This window comes from Ips typographus, linkage group LG8, assembly GCF_016097725.1.
Source record: "Ips typographus isolate SLU linkage group LG8, UJ_Ityp_2.0, whole genome shotgun sequence".
NCBI lineage: Eukaryota > Metazoa > Arthropoda > Insecta > Coleoptera > Curculionidae > Ips > Ips typographus.
Window position 1 is genome coordinate 8,599,830 of NC_138429.1, and position 20,724 is coordinate 8,620,553.

General features: G+C 36.5%; 2 protein-coding genes and 1 long non-coding RNA gene across 3 annotated transcripts; 1 reads left to right on the forward strand and 2 right to left on the reverse strand.

Annotated features, from left to right (window-relative positions):
• Positions 1-529: 529 nt before the first annotated feature.
• On the reverse strand, positions 530-4,867 carry LOC145732534 (uncharacterized). The gene is made up of 2 exons (XM_081984859.1): positions 4,552-4,867; positions 530-2,334 (listed from the first exon to the last, which is right to left on the reverse strand). The coding sequence occupies exons 1-2, from the start codon at positions 4,799-4,801 to the stop codon at positions 704-706; spliced, it is 1,881 nt and encodes a 626-aa protein (XP_081840985.1). The 5' UTR covers positions 4,802-4,867; the 3' UTR covers positions 530-703.
• A 4,133-nt stretch (positions 4,868-9,000) lies between these two features.
• On the reverse strand, positions 9,001-20,265 carry LOC145732509 (actin-binding Rho-activating protein-like). The gene is made up of 3 exons (XM_081984815.1): positions 20,062-20,265; positions 10,782-10,874; positions 9,001-9,468 (listed from the first exon to the last, which is right to left on the reverse strand). The coding sequence occupies exons 1-3, from the start codon at positions 20,248-20,250 to the stop codon at positions 9,322-9,324; spliced, it is 429 nt and encodes a 142-aa protein (XP_081840941.1). The 5' UTR covers positions 20,251-20,265; the 3' UTR covers positions 9,001-9,321.
• LOC145732510 (uncharacterized) lies at positions 10,881-20,109 on the forward strand. Its single transcript, XR_014179020.1, has 3 exons — positions 10,881-12,290; positions 13,415-13,520; positions 19,825-20,109. It is a non-coding gene; the product is annotated as an uncharacterized LOC145732510 (long non-coding RNA).
• Positions 20,266-20,724: the final 459 nt, after the last annotated feature.

Genomic DNA, 20,724 nt, shown 5'->3' on the forward strand with positions numbered 1-20,724 from the left:
AAATAGTGTTCTACAATCACGTGACAACTGCCACTAACGTCAAAACTGTCAAACCATGCTCAAAAGTTGCAAAAATCAGGGTTTAAAAAGTTTTTTTTTTGCATTATTTGTTATAAAACGCTTTTCTGAGATTTATGACAGTTATTTTGACAGTTGTCGTTTGACTGCTTAGCTAAATTCTCCTCTAAAACCACGTGGTATATGTCACTATTGCCAAAACTGTCAAAATTTGCCTAGAATTTGCAAAAATTTAAGTTTAACCCAGTGTTCAAAACAAGACGTGTTTTCAAGATTTATGACAGTTATTTTGACAGTCGTCACGTGACCGTCTAGCTAAATAATGTTCTATGATCACGTGACAACTATCACTAAAAGCCTACTACTATTGCCAAAACTGTAAAATTTTTATTTTTTTTATTTTTTTTTTGATCTACCGTTTTTTGGCGAATTATTCTACCGCTATTAACTATTTTGACTTGGCAACACTACCTGACATTAATTGAATCGAAATGAACTGACTAGACAAAAATTAACATATGAATAGCTTTATTCGTGCAATCTTAGCAAAAGCAATTTTAAACAACACCGATTATTAGATAACAACATTTTAGGAATCATTATTAAAATAAAATATAAAATTATACAAATTTGTATAGTTTACCATAAAAATCGAAGCAAAACCAAAACAACTGTTCTGATAAAATCATAAAAGTTGATAATCGACAAACCTTTGCACAACGTCTTTGAAAACCCGATATCTAGTTTGCAGGTTTTTAAGATCGTTTCGACAAGTATACGAATACAAATCTCTAAGAAACCGTTCACATTCAAACGAAACCAGTTCCCTATCAGCTTCAACTGGAATAGTTGACAAATTGTCTTCACTAATAACATTCAAGCAAGTAGTCCTTGCCTGAAAAACCAAATGGGCAAATCTCTCAAACAACTCGTCTTCCTTATGAATATCTTCGGTGTTGGCAACTTGTCTGATATGTTGTTCGCACAACCTAAAGTCCCCCAAGGTGACTGTAATCTTCTGCGAGTTTCCACTCCCGATTGGGGTGGCTTCTACCTCCAGAATACCATCCTCGTTTAAGGCGAATACGACTTTACACACCGCATTCCCTGCCATACCTGGTGGTAGATTATCCAGTTGGAACGTTCCCAGGCAATTGTTATACTTGCAATTTTTCCGTTCGCCTTCGTAAATTTCAAATACCGCGTGTTTTTGGTTTGGGAAGGTGCTGGCGAAGAGGAATGGTTCGGATTTGCAAGGGATTTTAGTGTTTTTTGCTAGTAAAGGTTCCATTAAATCCATGTCCTGGCCTATGCCAAGAGTGATAGGGGTCACGTCGCTAACTTGGTAGTTTTCAAAGTCTGTAGTAGTCATAGAGGCAGCTTGAAAAGCTGCCCCAAGTGCTACAGCTTCGTCGGGATTAAAATCCACTCTTATATTGCTGTTGGGAAAGTTGTTGTGTAGCATTTGCTTTATTTTTGGAATTCTGGATGACCCTCCCACTAGTAGCACGTCGGTTATGTTGTCTGAAGTCATATTAGCGTTGTTTAAGGATTTTTCTACTAATTTCCAGGCTCTGTCAAAGAGTTCCTGGCACATTTCCTCCATTTCAGGTCTTGTTAAAGTTAAATTGCATCCTTCATCTTCGTGAATACAATCCATGGGTATGGAAACAGTTGGTTGTAACGATAACGTTTCTTTTATAACACGGCTCATATTTTCAATCCTTCTCCTTAGCATTGGTCTCCTCAACACTCGTTCACCAAATTGGTTAACAATTTTGGTGGTAAAGTGTTTGCTTAAAATGTCATCAAAATCGTTCCCTCCTAAAAAGCTGTCTCCTTCAACGGTTTTTACAGTAAATTTCTTTTCCTTCAGCTCAATTATGCACACATCCAAGGTCCCACCGCCAATATCGAACACCAGCATGGTTGCCGAGTCGTTTGCTTCAAATTTATCATTAGCAAAGTGAACAGCAGCCGCTACGGGTTCAGTGATCAGCTTCAAAACTGTTAGACCAGCCAACTCGGCAGCTTTTTTGGTCGCTTTTCGTTGTGCATTGCTGAAATGCGCCGGAACTGAAATAACTGCCTCAGTAACATCGCCTCCCAAGTACTTAGAAGCGTAGTATTTCAGGTGTTTAAGAACCTCCGAGCTGATTTCCTCTGGTGATTTTTGCCAGTTTTCTTCGCTGTGATTGATGCCAATTTCAGCTTTTCCATTTTCGCCTTCTATTACTTTAAAGCGGATTTTTGGCGATGATTGAAGTTGTTGCACGTAGATGTCGTTGAAATTGCGGCCAATTAATCTTTTGTTGTCTGAAAAAAAATATATTACGAATTTATTAGCGTGACAAGGCTAAATTAAAATATCTCGTGACAACTGTCACAAACGTCAAAACTGACAAACTTTGCCCAGTCTGGACATGAAGCTCTAAAAAACACAATTTGCATCAGTTTTCTTTCAGCGTTATAAATAAAATTAAAATGTATTTTAGACTTTCGTGATCCATAATTTGACAGTTTACACGTAAATGTCTAAGGAAATGGTGTTTTAGTATCACGTGACAACTGTCATAAACGTCAAAACTGACAAACTTCGCCCAGTCTGGACATGAAGCTCTAAAGAACACAAGTTGCATCAGTTTTCTTTCAGCGTTAGACACAAAATGTATTTTAGACTTTCGTGATCCATAATTTGACAGTTTACACGTAAATGTCTAAGGAAATGGTGTTTTAGTATCACGTGACAACTGTCATAAACGTCAAAACTGACAAACTTCGCCCAGTCTGGACATGAAGCTCTAAAGAACACAAGTTGCATCAGTTTTCTTTCAGCGTTAGACACAAAATGTATTTTAGACTTTTGTAATCCTTAATTTCACAGTTGACACGTAAATGTCTAAGGAAATGATGTTTTAGTAACACGTGACAACTGCCATAAACGTCAAAACTGACAAACTTTGCCCAGTCTGGACATGAAGCTCTAAAAAACACAATTCTCATAAGTTTTCTTTCAGCGTTAGACACAAAATGTATTTTAGACTTTTCTGATCCATAATTTGACAGTTTACACGTAAATGTCTAAGGAAATAGTGTTTTAGTATCACGTGACAACTGTCATAAACGTCAAAACTGACAAGCTTTGCCCAGTCTGGACATGAAGCTCTAAAAAACACAATTTGCATCAGTTTTCTTTCAGCGTTAGATACAAAATGTATTTTAGACTTTTGTGATCCATAATTTGACAGTTTACACGTAAATGTCTAAGGAAATGATGTTTTAGTATCACGTGACAACTGCCATAAACGTCAAAACTGACAAATTTTGCCCAGTCTGGACATGAAGCTCTAAAGAACACAATTTGTAATAGTTTTCTTGCAGCGTTAGATACAAAATGTATTTTAGAGTTTTATGATCCATAATTTGACAGTTTACACGTTAACGTCTAAGGAAATGGTGTTTTAGTATCACGTGACAACTGCCATAAACGTCAAAACTGACAAACTTTGCCCAATCTGGACATGAAGCTCTAAAAAACACAATTTGTAACAATTTTCTTGCAGCGTTAGATACAAAATGTATTTTAGACTTTCGTAATCCATAATTTGACAGTTTATACGTGAATGTCTAAGGAAATGGTGTTTTAGTATCACGTGACAACTGCCATAAACGTCAAAACTGACAAACTTCGCCCAATCTGGGGATAAATCTCTAAAAATCACAAATCAGTTTTCTTGCAGCGTTAGACACAAAATGTATTTTAGAGTTTTATGATCCATAATTTGACAGTTGACACATAAATGTCTAAGGAAATGGTGTTTTAGTATCACGTGACAACTGCCAGAAGAGTCAAAACTGACAAACTTTGCCCAGTCTGGACATGAAGCTCTAAAAAACACAATTTGTAACAATTTTCTTGCAGCGTTAGATACAAAATGTATTTTAGACTCTCGTGATCCATAATTTGACAGTTTACACGTGAATGTCTAAGGAAATGATGTTTTAGTATCACGTGACAGCTGCTAGAAGAGTTAAAACTGTCAGACTTTGCCCAGTTTCGATATGAAACTCTAAAAAATCACAGTATGGAAGAGTTTTCTTGAAGTATTCGAGACAAGCCGTCGTTTTTAGATCTTTGGCCAATATTTTGACAGTTGTCACGTGACTGTCTAATTAAATCGTGTATCAGTATCACGTGATTGCTATAACAGACGTCAAAACATAATTTGGTACAGTTTTCTGTCAGCGTTGTCTTTGCTATGCTCGACGCTCCACTATGTTTGAACTCTTGTCGAGTTTAATACACGACAGTGTATTAAAAGGCCTTTAACACACTGTCGTGTATTAGAAGGTCTTTAATTCACGCCAAACAGACGTATAAAACCTTCATAATATTCCGGTCGTGGATAAAGGTAATTTTTGTTTTATTCCTTTTGTTTGCAAAAATTTAGATTAGGAAAAAAAACTTAGATCACATTTAGATTAACTTCCTGTCAGTCGTTGATTAGATAACGTAAAATACCGAAAACTTACCAAAAATTAAATTTTCAATTTTTGAAATTCCCATAGTGTAGGCCATCTTTCCAACCAAAACTTCTCCATCTAAAGGCTTATAATAGACACAAGATGGCGTCAATCTCAAGTTGTATTCATTCGGAATGGTTTCGCAATGGATTTGTCTTCGAACAGCCACCACAGAGAAACTGGTACCCAAATCGATACCAACTGCTGGAACTTTATTATTCACCCTGGAACCACTCGAAGATGCACAGGCCTCGGCCATTTTAGTTGTTGCTTTACTAGTAATATGCTTAATAACAATTAATCAAATCGAAAGCATTGAAAGACAAAAAGATAACAAGACTTATTATCGCACTGTTGTCATACATTTCTAATTAAAACAGTCAACAATATTAAGATAAAAAGATGAGGCTTTGTGTAAAGTAGATGTTTTCAAGTCAAAACGGTATTAATTGATAACAGCGGCATCATGGTCGATGACTCATACTTTTATCGTTTTGTTTAGTTATAAATGTAAATAAAGCTAAAACTGGATATCAATTACTGACGTTGCCAGTGGAGTGTTATTAGTAAAAACCGATTCTATTAAATTCACCATAGAACTTCAATCTTCTCCTTCTTTACACTTTCTAGACAACCTAATCTCAAGAGATAACCATAAACCCACTAGCACAGATTGCATTATCCCTTTCTTCTCAAACCACCCCTTTTCCCAAAAAAACAGCCGCCTTAAATTGATTTTTCCATAAACTCTTTAACATACCCCTTTCCAAACTTAGCTTTAACCAGTCCAGGATCAGAACAGTGGCCTTTAACAATGGTTTTCCAGCATGGTTGGTTAATAAACTATAGCCACTTTAATAAATTTGTGAATAAGAATCTCGTAGTTAAAGACTTATCCACTGAAACCAGCTACTTCTCCATCCCCTTCTTGGGACCCCTTTCCCTTTACTTGGAATCCCTATTCAAACCTCACGGTATTACCATACGTTTTAAAGTTTCACATTCAGATTCTCGTTTCCTGGTAACTCCAAACACCCAACTCCTCAACAAATCAGTACTTTACCAGCTTTCTTGGTGCATCCCCAACTGCTCCGCTGAGTATGTTGGTCAAACAGGCAGGACATTTTCAACCCGAATACATGAACACAAAAGAGAGTTTAGCCATCGATCTCAACTGTTTTAAAGCCCTTCATTTCTGTGAAAAAGGCAACTTATTGGACCTTCTGGGAATTCTTCACAAAGCCTCTTCCAATGACAACTTGGTTTGCTTCAATAACCAACTTAGACATAGTGGCACTCTTTTTTTCCTCCAGTCCCTCAACTTCCAAATCCCTTCCCCTTCACTCATTGTTCCCTTTACCTCCACGTCCTCCCCTGGAGGTTTTCCCGTTCAGGATGTTATCTTACCCTTTGGCATTTTCTTCTAAGAATGTGATATTAACAACGATATGGAAGAAACCGCCCAAAGTGCCTTATCCAGTGTTATTCCGACAAAATATGCCATATGCCAAATTTGATGCTTGGTGCAAAGATAAAAATGTAAATCATATAAACGAGAAGGTCTTGTTGGCCTAGTTCGAAGGAAAGAATTCCACCTTATGGAGCATCTATTTTATGTTAAGAACGGAACTATCTCTAACAAGAAATATGGACATCAAGAAATTTACTGGTTTACTTGCATTTTCAGAGCACCACTCCAAAAATTATCAGCCTAAGAAGTGAAATGTCGTGACAAAAGCAAACATTGCTAATTTTCTCAAAAAAGCTGGCGATTTACATCACCTAATGACTAAGGTACATGTTTATGACAATACCTAACGTATTTTTTCCAGGAGCACAAAAAGTGCAAGAGGAAATTTAAGTTTTCTTGACAATTGGCGAAGGAGCCAATTATAAGGATCAGCTAAAATTATATTTTCTGTTATTTTTGCTCTCCTGAGTCAAAAATACGATTTTTTGCCAAAATTGTCAAGAATTGAATTTTCTATCAGGAGCACAAAAAGTGCAAGAGGTAATTTAAGTTTTCTTGACAATTGACGAAGGAACCAGTTATTAGAAAAGCTAAAAATGTATTTTCTGTCATTTTTGCTCTCCTGAGTCAAAATTCGATTTTTTGTCAAAATTGTCAAGAATTGAATTTTCTATCAGGAGCCCAAAAAGTGCAAGAGGAAATTTAAGTTTTCTTGACAATTGGCGAAGGAACCAAATATTAGAAAAGCTAAAAATGTATTTTCTGTCATTTTTGCCAAAATTGTCAAAAATTGAATTTTCTATCAGGAGCACAAAATGTTCAAAAGGTAATTTAAGTTTTCTTGACAAATGGCGAAGGAGCCAATTATAAGGATCAGCTAAAAATATATTTTCTGTTATTTTCGCTTTCCTGAGTCAAAATTCGATTTTTTGCCAAAATTGTCAAGAATTGAATTTTTTATCAGGAGCACAAAAAGTGCAAGAGGTAATTTAAGTTTTCTTGACAATTGGCAAAGGAACCAATTATTAAAAAAGCTAAAAATGTATTTTCTGTAGTACAAAAAGTGCAATCGTTAATACCAAAAAATGTTTTAAACAAATTCCACGTGTTTTTAGCCGCAGAATCTGAATCTGCAATAAAAAATTAGGTGTGCCTATAAAAAATCAAAGTTACCCCCCTTTCCCCCCACATGGAAGGCAGAGGAACTTAAATGAGGAGGACTTTAATGATAATGCCATTATATCTACATACGTGCAACAACATAAAGAAACATCAAACAGATTTTACGATCAAATTAAGGAGAAAAATCAAGAAATAAAGGAAAAAGTCATCATAAAACGAAATGAAACAGAGGATCTGATCCACCAAATTTCGATAATCAAAAATTTGCCTTTATTGAAACAAAAGCTCGTGCGAAAGACAAACCAAAGTTTAAGAAAGTAAGTTTAATTGGTTAAACTGAAATTAAGTTGAAAAACAACATCTTATCAGAAAAGTCATGCTAGGAAACCCCCTAATAAAACATCATCAGGCAAACCATGACGGCGAAACTAGTGCTGATATGGCAAATTCTGATCCTTCTCACCGTTCTAGCAATGAGTGACATAAAAATGAATAGATTAGAAAACCCTATTTTACCCTTAGAATTAGGAAAATCTCGTTTAATTTACAGTAAACATACATTTTTACACTACATAGATTTAGAATACTTAGTTACTATGGATTACTTCAGCAAATGGCCTGAGGTTTTTGCGATTCCAATTCAGGAAGCCAGCACAGTCGCTGATATTTTCGTCGAAAATGTCTTCAGTAGATTTGGTGTGCCGTTGGAGTTCCACTCTGATCAGGGACGAAACTTTGAGTCCAGGCTCTTTGAGAGGCTCTGTGACCTGCTAGGCATTAGGAAGACCCGAACTACGCCGCTTCATCCTCAGTCGGATGGAATAGTCGAGAGATTTAATAAAACCATGAAGCAACATCTCTCAAAGGTTGTTGATCAGCACCAGAAAGATTGGGACCAGCATATTCCGCTCTTCTTGATGGCGTATAGAGCAGCAGTCCACAACACAACGGGACAGTCACCATCTAAAGTTCTGTTTGGTCGAGAACTTCCACTTCCATGTGATGTGGTGTTCGGATCTCCAACAGGCCAAAGCACGAACATTGAGACGAGTTGGAAGAAAGATTACTGAACAACCATGGTCTTGTCCGGGATAGTTTGAATCTAGCTTCAGGTTAGAGCCAGCTAAGATATTCGAGTCCAAAAGGGACCACCTACCCTTTTAAGATCAACTAAAGGTGCCTACAACTTTTTTTGGGACAGTCAGGTTTTTATTCTGTTATATCTTTGCTTTCTAAGGGTCCTTGGTTAGGACAAAACGCCAGGGTTAAGCAACTAAAGCTCGGCATCTAAACTTCTGGGTCTGCTATCACCAGAACTGCCTGAATCCTGTACCAGTTCGCGTGTTTGCCTTAATTTGGGGCAAGGATATCGTTCCTGCAGAGCGGCTGATCACCTAGGAATTTGGGAAAAGTTATCAGGCAAGCCTCTATCTATCTATCTCCACGTGTGGAGATCGTACATGAAGCCAAAAAGAAAGAATTTGCAATATCTCGGACACGTTATGAGATTCTACAAGAAATAATCCAGGGAAAGATCGTGGGAAGGACGTCTTGAGTGGGTTGGAAGGAGAAGAATATCCTGACCTAGAAACTTACTAGAATGGTTTGGCGTCACGTCCTTCAACCTATTCAAAGCTGCAGTTTCCAAAGTAAGGATGGCGGTGGTGAGAGCCAACCTCCAAACCGGAGATGGTACATGAAGATGTCAGTAAGGATGATAGCCAAAAAGGCTAAGGTTTTTAAAGGATCAAGATTAGCTGACTCTAGTCTATTTCATATCTCACCAGTTAGGATTAGACTGTGATTCCATATGCGTTTAAATCCATATCCTAATTAACCCTTGTAGGAGTAACTAAAAAACAAAGTTCAGTCTCTTATTGTATATTTACAGTTACTTTAAGTTACAATTAGAATTTGGAAATACTTGACGTTTCTAAAACCTAATGCCAGTAATAATTACAATAAACTCAATTTCACAAACATTTTTAAGAACTATTAACACTCATATTGGATTCGATATTAAATGTGCACTAATATGTTACTTTTCGTTAACAAAACACGCGAATATGAGATACTGGTCCACTCATAACCTGTTATTAAGAAGTTCCTGTATATTAAGAAGATTTATCAAAAATGAATAATCAAACAGAAAAATTTTGAATAATTGCAATATTGCAATATTTGCATTAAATGTAATTGCCAGTATCCAAATCTCCATTGGTGGCTATGCTCTCTTTCAGTTGTTGCGTAGCGACGTCCATTTTTTCCTTTAAAATTTGGTAGATTTCTTTGTAGGATTTGAGAAGGACGATTGGAACATGGTCATCCCGTCTCTGTAAGTTGGAAAGTCCAGTTAATTCAATAATATACAAAGTGTAGTATTTAAAATTGTGATCAAGCTCTATAAAGGGTAACACAAATTTCTGTGCATGGGGATTTCGAAAACGCTAAGAGATACCAATGATATGTAGAGTTGGTTAAATTGAAGCAAAGTTTAGGTAGTTTGTCAGTTTTGACGTTTATGGCAGTTATCACGTGATACTAAAACACCATTTCCTTAGACATTTACGGGTAAACTGTCAAATTATGGATCACAAAACTCTAAAATACATTTTGTGTCTAACGCTGCAAGAAAATTGTCACAAATTGTGTTTTTTTAGAGCTTCATGTCCAGATTGGGCAAAGTTTGTCAGTTTTGACGTTTATGGCAGTTGTCACGTGATACTAAAACACCATTTCCTTAGACACTTACGTGTCAACTGTCAAATTATGGATCACAAAACTCTAAAATACATTTTGTGTCTAACGCTGCAAGAAAATTGTTAAAAATTGTGTTTTTTAGAGCTTCATGTCCAGATTGGGCAAACTTTGTCAGTTTTGGCTCTTTTGGCAGTTGTCACGTGATACTAAGACACCATTTCCTTAGACATTCACATGTAAACTGTCAAATTATGGATCATAAAACTCTAAAATACATTTTGTGTCTAACGCTACAAGAAAATTGTTACAAATTGTGTTTTTTATAGATTTATGCCCAGACTGGGCAAAGTTTGTCAGTTTTGACTCTTTTGGCAGTTGTCACGTGATACTAAAACACCATTTCCTTAGACATTCACGTGTAAACTGTCAAATTAAGGATCACGAAAGTCTAAAATACATTTTGTCTCTAACGCTGCAAGAAAATTGTTACAAATTGTGTTCTTTAGAGCTTCATGTCCAGGCTGGGTAAAGTTTGTCAGTTTTGACGTTTATGGCAGTTGTCACGTGATACTAAAACACCATTTCCTTAGACGTTTACGTGGCAACTGTCAAATTATGGATCATAAAACTCTAAAATATATTTTGTATCTAACGCTGCAAGAAAATTGTTACAAATTGTGTTTTTTAGAGCTTCATATCCAGATTGGGCAAAGTTTGTCAGATTTGACGTTTATGGCAGTTGTTACGTGATACTAAAACATCATTTTCTTAGACATTTACGTGTCAACTGTAGAAAAAATGTATTTAAAAAAGCAATAAGGCACAGGAATTCACGGAGCGCCAGGATAGAGACGCGTAAAGAAAGGGCGATGTTATACAAACTTTTGGGGGTCCCAGAGACCCCAAAAGACTAAAGGTTAATGTATTATCAATAAAAGATACTGACCTGAAACAGACACTCTCCTTCAAAATCTAGCAACTTATGTTTACGGGCTCTGATCAACATTCCCACAACTTTATCGGAAATTCCAGTGTAAATCTGTGAAAATACAAAAACAAATCGTTAATTTGTTAACTACTTACTAGCAAATTTTTGTCCTTAGCTAAAGATATTGTATTATAATGTTACGATTTTCCCGTGGGTTTACACAAAGTCAATTTAACTGAACAATTAATAAATTTATTAACACTCCAAAATACTCTGGACAATAATTAATTCAGCCACCAAAAACACTACTACAATTCCACAATTATTCTACTATTTAAGCTTTACCGCGTTCCCAAATCCACTACTTGTCCACCGTCGAGACTGCTTCTTTTATATTCGCTAAACCACGTTCTAGACAAATCGCTTCGCGATTTGCGTCGAAGATGCTTCTAGGTGTGTCGCTTCCTGTGGCCTACTTTAACACGCGCCCGGCCAGATATTGCGGCGCATCGATTTCATCCCGAATCGAGTGCTCGTTCGGAAGTATCGAGCATAGTAGGCCCAAACCGTAACACTGCCCCCCTCTTAAAGCTGATCGTCCCGATCCGCTTCATCTAGTCCCTGGTATTTCTTGAGTCTGTCCAGATGGACAATTCTCATCTTGCCTTTGGGGCTGCGTTGGACTCTGTACACGACGTCGTTTAACCTTTTTACCACATTGTAAGGTCCCTCCCAGTGTCGTTGCCATCTTTGACTTATTCCTTCGCTCCTCCTGGGTTGAAACATCCACACAGCATCACTTTCCTTATAATTGCCACCAGCTGGTCTGTGGTCCAGTGTCATCTTCATACGGTCGTTGTTTGGTTTCATCTTTTCTCTCTCTCAAGTTCCTGAATTGTGCTTGATCCCTTCTGTAACGAACACTGGTCACACCGTTTACGCCATTCCTCAACGTCCTTTCTGAAGTTAATCCAGTAAAATCGATCTCTTATTCTAGCCAAAGTCTGGTTTACTCCTGTAAGTGTCCTCCTCCGCGACTGTCATGTAGTTCTCGCAGCACATTCTCTTTGCAGGAATTGGGCACTATTGTTTGGTAAACAAAGCGTTTTCCGTCTGGGCTTTCCCATTTGCATGTAATTAAGTCATCTCGCAGTCGAAGCGAATTCCACTGCAACCAGTAACCCCTTACTGTTGGTCCATATCTGGAAATCTGTTGCCAATCCGGTTTCAAATCCTTCTCCAACCATCTTCTGATTACTTTCAAATCAGAGTCTGAGCGCTGCCCTTTTATTCCTTAGAAACGCTGCTCTTCATTTTTTTTGTAGCCTCTTCATCTGTCACCTTTGCGATTTGACCAGTCCTCCAACCATTATGAATTTGTCCTTTCCGGTACCTTAAGTCACTGTCAAAAGCTTGACAATCCTCTACATATCGTGGTAATTGTCCTTCTGGGTTCTTCATTTTCTGCTCCTGGTTACGCCAGTTCTGCAGGGTCGGTAAACGAGACTGCTGTCTGCAATTCCAGCGGTAATGTCCTTTACGTTCACAATTATAACACTTAATGTTTCTTTTAGCAGAGGAGTTCCGGTGATTTGTTCTGATGTCCTGATTTCGTCAGCACTGCTTGGAGAACAAGACCGCTGTCTGCAATTCCTGCTATGGTGTTCTTTGCGTCCACATCGATAACACTTCACTCTAGTGATCGGGCGTGATCGTTCTAACTGTGTGGACTGACCATTTCCTAATGCTGATTTGTTGCACTAATTGGTCGAACATTGATTTAATTTCATCTATTAATGTGGCAACATGATCGGCTGGCGGTACTCTCTCCTATTGAATAGTCTCTGGCTTTAAATCATTGCACGCAGCTTCAACTTCCAGCGCTCAAACCAGTGCTGCTGTTGCTCCCTTTGAACATCTTCAGCATTTTCTTTACCTTCGGATAAATTCTTCTTGGATTTCCTCCGGGACGGCCGGGTAAGCCAGATGCACAAGGTGACAAATTTCGGCTCAAACTCTTGTAGATTTTCACCAGTTTTCTTGCCTTTAATTGCGTTTGATACACTCCTTTCCTATGCTGATCCCCATAACGACATCCTAATGCAGCTACTAATGCTTCATAATTGCTTTGTTGGGCGATAGGCAGGAGTCTGTAACAGCTCCAATGCAGGACCTCGTAGTGCTACAGCCATTTCCTCGTTACTCCATCCATTTGCATTTGCAGCGGCCTCAAATTGGAGTTGGTACGTTGCCCATGAAGTTTGACCGTCGTATGTGGGAGGCTTGATCTTGTTGGTCCCGTTTCCGGTGATCACTGTAGAGCTGGCTCACTATAGAACGATCGCAAATCGCGAAGCGTCGAAGCGTCGAACATCGAAGATGCTTCTCGGTGTATCGCTTTCTAACGGTGGCCTACTTTAAACCACTTTTTTTTAAATTTGGAAGAAGCACACGTGAAGAAGGATATTTTTCAAAAATTACAGTTTCTTTTAATTTCCTTGTTCAAGTTGAAAAAGAAAGTACCTCTTATAAAATTCTAATTTGAAGTTATTACGCTCAAAGGCTCAAAACCAATCCAACACAACTCCCAAATTTTTCTTGGAAACGGTGAAAATTTACTTAAAAAATGTCCTTGTAACCAGTTTTTATAGTTTCCAGACAAATTGAGACGAAGACTTTTGAAAATTGACTTGGACACCAAAAAGTGACGCTGAACCAATGAAAAGCAACAGCAGAAGCTTAAAATTTGCATTTGAAGTAAGTTTTCATAATTTGAAGACAAATTTCCATATTTTTGTATTGAAAATAGTCTTAAATACAGGATATGGATAATATTTCATTAAAATTGACTTATTGACGTGAAAAAAACTTGAATAGACTAGAATAATGTTTCAAGTTTTTTTACTTTGCTTTTCATTCTCTTAGAACTCTGAACTATTTTTAGTGATTTTAGCTTAGAAAATCGAGTTTCAAAGGTATATTCACCAAGTTTTTGACTTATCAAGCCAGTTTGTACACGGTCCATAGTCTTGAAAATGCAATTTCAACCTTCTTTACTATTAAATTGACTTCTACACTTATCGGTGCAAAAAATTGAGTATTTCAAAAAAATTCAAATTGTTTTTAGTGCTTTAAGATTGAAAAATCCAGTTCAAGATTATTTAAAATAGTAAAAGTCAAGTTTAACACTCTTCAGTAATAAAAGTAAACAATTTTGGCACTAAATGCTACGATAATGATTTTGAAGACTAATTTTTAGAATTGAAGCAGTCCGAAAATCAAAACTACTGTTATCAGTGTTTAAAGTTAGATCAATTAAAGTCCTGAAAATAGACTTTTGGACGCTCTTTAGTCTTAGTAGAGTAAATGTAAAAATTTTAATTAAAAAAAAAATAAATAAAATAAATTAAAATAATAAAATAAAATAAAATATTATTATTATTTAATTAAAATTAATTATTTATTTTTTTTAATTTGTACTTTCTTTTTCTTTTCTTACTAGCATTAAAAGTCAACTGTTAGACCATTTTAGTAGTAAAAAATGAGTTCTGATTTCCGAACTGTTTTTAGTGTTTGAAATTCAGTTTCAGACACTAGCCAATAAATTGCAGTGTGAAAACTCGAATTTTAAGACTATTCCTATAACAAGTTTTTAGACTATTGTAGTAAACTACTTATTACAATTTAAAATTCGCGCCATTATCAAGTGACGGGTGTGACATGACAAGTGAAGTTTAAGCGGTGAGAGAGGGAGACAGAGTGAGGTTAAGTCGGGGCGAGAGAGCGGTCACGGTTTTTTTTTCAATTTTTGCCTTTGCATCTGAATAATAAATAGAGTTATCTAAAAGTGTGCCTTTATTCAGTCATCCAGACAAGCCATCCTACAGTTTCAGAAGTGGGATTACGGATTACGGATTACGATTACCAGGATTATCGCAAAAAGTGGAATAACCTCGGTTACTATCGAAAAAGGCCCTCAACTTCAAAATTCGTTTATGTCGTTTATGATACGTTTACATCTTAATAAGTTTTATGACCCGATTTTAAGTGAACTTAAGAAATGGCAAATACAGGGGACGAAAACTCTGAATCAACCCATGAAGTGGAAGCAGAAGATCTGGTAGGCCTAGCTGTTAGGGCTGTTTTAGCAGCACAACGACAAATTGGTGGCAGCACAACCCCCCGTTTTCGGAATGACGAATTAGCTGCATTATTGCCTGAGTTTAGTGGCCACCAGGATACTGTATGCAATTGGATTCAGAGAGTTGATGCAATTCAAGCAACATATGGAGTGCCCAATGAAATTATACAGCTGATTGCTATGGGTAAGCTGACTGGCAATGCTCGTACTTGGTATCATTCAAAACCTGATTACATTACAATGGATTGGCCCATGCTTAAAATTGAAATACAAACTATGTTTGATTCCCGGCCGAACAAAATAGTGCTACTCAAGTCTATGGAAGCTCGCCGATGGAAAAAATCAGAAAAGTTCTCCACATATTTTACTGACAAGGTTATGATGTGTAATCAGATAGGATTACCTGATGATGAGATTATTGAGTATGTTATTGATGGATTTAGTGACCCTCACCTTCAATCACAAGCCAGAATGAAGGGATTTACAAGTTTGGCAGAAGTTTTGTCCACAATGAAATCAGTCACTTCTGAAGACAGATCTACTTTTGTCCCAAGGACTTACCACCACCCAAGGACTACAACCCAGGCATCCTCTGGAGATTCTCGTCCAGAACGACCTTCCCCAGTCCGCTGTTTCAATTGCAGCCTGACAGGGCATAAGGCCACTGAGTGTACTCGTCCTAAAAGGACTCCTGGCTCTTGTTTTGAGTGTGGCTCCATGCAGCATCAGTTACGAGACTGTCCAAGAAAACGTAGACCTGAGCATCCACCTGCAGATTCCACCACCCACCTGGTAAGCCCAACAACATTAACACCAGCCTGTAGAACTGTTGTGAAGATGAGACCACTGCCAGGTAACTTAAAATTTGAAGTAAATGCTTTTCTTGATTTGGGAAGCCCTGTATCTTTTATTAAAGAAGATTGTGTACCATGTTATGTTACTTTAGCTGAAACAAATGATAGTTTTACCGGCATGAATGGTGGTGGTTGTTATGAAGCGGAAATTGATGTTGACCAAATTACTTCTTTATTAACTAAATTTTATGTCATACCTACAAGTGCAATGTCAGATTCTTGCTTATTAGGTAGAGATGTGTTGTGTAACCCTACTGTTAATTTTACTATTAATCAGGGTAAAGTATATTTAAAATTTCTTGATAATGATGTGCATTATGTTGAAAATGAAGTTTTGAATATCCAAGTGGATCAATTTGAGGAAACTCGTATTAATCTAAATTTGAATATTAATCCACAGTTAAGCAATGAAGTAAGGGCTACTATAGAACAAAATTTATTTGAAAATTATGTAACAGCACCTAGGCCTGAATTTCCCATTACTGACTTACAAATGAAACTTCTGATTGACCCTAAACATGTACCTTTTTACTTTCACCCTCGTAGACTTTCATATTCAGACAAATTAGAGGTGGACAAGATTACTAAGGACTTACTGGACAGGAAAATTATTAGGAAGAGTTCATCCCAATACAGTTCTCCCATTGTTTTGGTAAAGAAAAAGTCAGGTAAGTTGAGGCTATGTGTTGACTTTCGGGAATTGAATAAGTTGACTGCTAGAGACAATTTTCCCATGCCTCTAATTGATGACCAAATAGAGCAGTTACGAGACAAACAATACTTTTCACGACTAGATCTCAAGGACGCATTTCATCATGTTACTATAGACCCTGAGTCAATCAAATACACCAGCTTTGTTACACCTTCTGGCCAGTTTGAATATCTGAAAATGTCTTTCGGACTTAAAAATAGTCCAGCAGTTTTTATGCGTTTTGTGAATACAGCTTTTCAGAATATGATTGAACAAGGTAAAATTATTATTTATATTGACGATATACTGATAGCCACAGAGACAATTGATGACAACTTATCCATATTGAACGAGGTATATAAAGTTTTAGTTGACAATTTACTTAGCTTACGATTTGACAAATGTACTTTTGTGATGAGTGAAATTGTGTTTTTGGGCTATTCAATTAACCGATCCGGAATTCGACCGAGTCCGGACAATGTAGATTCAGTTTCTTCATTCCCTTTACCTCAAAATTTTAGAATGTTACATGGATTTTTGGGACTTTGTTCCTACTTCCGCCGTTTCGTCAAGGATTTTGCTATTTTAGCCAAACCATTGTATGACTTGTTAAAATTTGAGAAATCTAAGAAAGAGTTTTTGTTCAACCAAAGTTGTTTTGAGTGTTTTGAAAAGATTAAGCAAATTTTAACATCTGCTCCAGTTTTGGCCATTTATTCCCCACATCTTGAAACTCAGCTTCATTGTGACGCTAGTTCAATAGGTTTTGCATCAATTCTTATGCAAAAGCAAAATGATGGACACTTCCATCCAGTTTTCTATTTCAGCAAAAGAACTACTACTGATGAGTCGAAATATCATAGCTTTGAATTGGAAGCACTTTGTATAGTTTATTCCTTACAGAGATTCAGAATTTATTTAAAAGGGATCCAGTTTAAAATTATCACTGATTGTAACAGCCTGAAATTGACTTTAGAGAAAAAAGATATTAACCCCCGGATTTTGAGATGGACATTAGTGTTCCAAGAATTTGATTATACACTTGAACATAGAAAAGCAGAGCGTATGAAACATGTGGACGCTCTTAGTCGTTGTTTTCCAGTTTTTAATGTTTATTTTGTTGAAAATAGCTTGGAACGGAATTTATGTGTTGCTCAGGAAAAAGATGAAAATATTGTAAAGATTCGTGACTTGTTAATTACTACTGAACATCCTTCTTATGAATTAAGAGATGGATTGGTGTACCGAAAGTACAATTCTAAACTGTTATTTTATGTTCCAAGATGTCTTGAGTCAAATGTTATTCGAACGTGTCATGATGATATTGGACACATTGGAGTTGACAAAACCTGTGAGGTTATTTTAAGAACCTACTGGTTTCCAAACTTAAAGGACCGCGTTAAAAATCACATAATAAATTGTTTGAAATGTATATTTTATAATTCACGAAGTGGAAAAGGTGAAGCAGTTTTACACCCAATCCCTAAGGGTTATGTTCCTTTCGACACTATACACTGTGATCATTATGGTCCCCTGGAAAAAACAGGTAAACAGTTTAAATATATTTTTGCAGTGATTGATGGATTTTCCAAGTTTGTTAAATTTTTTCCTTGTCGTACAACTAACGCCGCTGAAACTATTCGACATTTAATTAGTTACTTCAATAGCTATAGTCGACCAAATAGGATTATAGCTGATCGTGGTTCCAATTTTCGATCAAAGGAATTTAAGACTTTTCTTGATGAGAACAATGTTCAACTTATTTTAGTAGCAGCCGGAACACCTAGAGCCAACGGGCAAATCGAGAGGATTAATAGAGACTTACGACCGATGTTGTCAAAATTATCTCCTGAATTGAATAAATGGGATCGTGTCCTTGCAGATGTTGAATTCGCTTTTAATAACAGTTTTTCTAGATCTATTGGAAATTCTCCTGCTGTACTCCTTTTTGGCATTCACCAAAAGGGTAAGGTTTTAGACCCTTTAAGTGAATACCTTAGATCCCAGAATGACTGTGTACGAGACTTGGACGAAGTTCGTAATAACGCCTCACATAAAATTCTCCAGTTGCAGGAGTATAATAAACAGTATTTCGATCAGAAACATAAGACACCTCATGTTTATAAAGAAGGCGACTACGTCGTGCGTGTAAATATTGACGTAACACCTGGCTTAAATAAAAAACATTTACCCTTGTATAAAGGCCCTTACATTGTCACTAGGGTTTTGCCCAATGACAGGTACGTTGTAGAAGACATTCCAGGTTTTCAAGTCACACAAAGACCTTACAAAAGTATTCTAGATTCTTCCAATTTACGACCATTCACTAACTTTAACTCGACTTATGATGACCCTGACAATGACTCACAATAAATCCCTACTATGTAGCCTGATTTTCCCTGAAACTTTGAATTTGATTATGTTTGTAGTTTATTGTTATGAAAACTTACGGATTATGTATGGATTATGTTTGTAGTTTACTGTTATGAAGACTTATGTTAGGACGGATTATGTTTACCTATACGTCATATGGTTAAGATTTGCTTATGGTTTTGTTGCTTATGTTAAGACAATCATTATGTCAATGTTTATGAATTGTTAAAGCGCCTTTTTGATATTAAAATTATGTATGCTAGACCGATCGAGGACGAACGGTGGTCAGGAAGGCCGAACTGTAGTAAACTACTTATTACAATTTAAAATTCGCGCCATTATCAAGTGACGGGTGTGACATGACAAGTGAAGTTTAAGCGGAGAGAGAGGGAGACAGAGTGAGGTTAAGTCGGGGCGAGAGAGCGGTCACGGTTTTTTTTTCAATTTTTGCCTTTGCATCTGAATAATAAATAGAGTTATCTAAAAGTGTGCCTTTATTCAGTCATCCAGACAAGCCATCCTACACTATTCAATACAAATTTGGACTCTCAAAAGTCTTGAATGTTCAGTTTTACACTACTTATAGTTTAAAAAAATGAACAACCAGTAAAAATTAGTCCAAAAATGCTGTTTTAGACTGTTCTCAGTGTCCGAAAATTAGCTCATAAACCTCACAGATTGAATCCTTTTGAACATTTTTGTCATTTTTGAATAATCTCTTATATCGACGTCACTAAACAATTTTGACAAATGTTATTTACGTCAAATAACGAGTATTCATTTTATAAGTTTAAAATTTGATCAAAATGGCTGACATTTGGAGCAAAAAAAACGATTTTTAAAACTGAAATTTGAAGGTATTCCTTAGGAAGCGTTCTTCAGGAAAATGACACAATACGTGTCAACTTATTTTTTGATGGGCTATAGAATGGTGAATTATTGACACTCAAAACTGTATCATCCTGTATATAAAAAACAACTTCGATTTTTTTATTTTTACAGGTTGTCCAATGACCACACCATCAAAAATTCCTGGTTTTTTTTTGGTTTTCAATAGGCCACTTGGTACAAAGTAACCTAATTTGCTTGTTTTTATATGGAAATTTTGATTTTGAAATCAATCTTAATGGTTCTGGTTCTGGAGTTTCCATATAAAAACAAGCAAATTAGACCATTCTGTTTAATATAAGCCATTTAAAAATGACTCTTACTTTTATTTACAAACGAAATAAGACTTACAGAGAAGAGGTTTCCAAAACTGATCACTGTTCTGTTGTCGTTCTGCTTTTCGTGAGGTAAGAAAAGTGGTTCTCCGCATTGTTGAATCACTTCGCATAGTTGTAGCATTTCTCTGCACGCCTGGATGGTTGCTTTGAACGACCTTTGTTCTGACAACGAGCCTTTGGGTGGTCTAAAATCAAAACTCATCGTGTGTATGGGGAAATTCAAAGTAACAACCGCAGTTTTGCAAGTTATATGACAATTTTTGCTTGTCCTGTTGTAGATTAATAATGAAAATGTAACTTTCTAGGGATGCATGAACTCTACTAAACTGCTCATCAAAAAGAATAGGACAGAAACATTTTTCATAGGCTGTTCTCTCAAATTGATTGACTTGATTGACGAATTTAAGTTTTCTTGACAATTGGCGAAGGAGCCAATTATAAGGATCAGCTGAAAATGTATTTTCTGTCATTTTTGCTTTCCTGAGTCAAAAATCGAATTTTTTAGCTTTTCTAATAATTGGTTCCTTCGTCAATTGTCAAGAAAACTTAAATTTCCTCTTGCACTTTTTGTGCTCCTGATAGAAAATTCAATTCTTGACAATTTTGGCAAAAATGACAGAAAATACATTTTTAGCTGATCTTTATAATTAGCTCCTTCGCCAATTGTCAAGAAAAC

Coding starts and splice junctions, on each gene's coding strand:
- LOC145732534 (XM_081984859.1), bottom strand. CDS start 4,801: ATGGCCGAGGCCTGTGCATCTTCGAGTGGTTCCAGGGTGAATAATAAA. Junction 2,335..4,551: donor AATTGAAAATTTAATTTTTG/GTAAGTTTTCGG, acceptor ATTTTTTTTCAG/ACAACAAAAGATTAATTGGC.
- LOC145732509 (XM_081984815.1), bottom strand. CDS start 20,250: ATGAGTTTTGATTTTAGACCACCCAAAGGCTCGTTGTCAGAACAAAGG. Junction 10,875..20,061: donor GTTTTGGAAACCTCTTCTCT/GTAAGTCTTATT, acceptor GTATTTTCACAG/ATTTACACTGGAATTTCCGA. Junction 9,469..10,781: donor AAGGAGAGTGTCTGTTTCAG/GTCAGTATCTTT, acceptor TCCAACTTACAG/AGACGGGATGACCATGTTCC.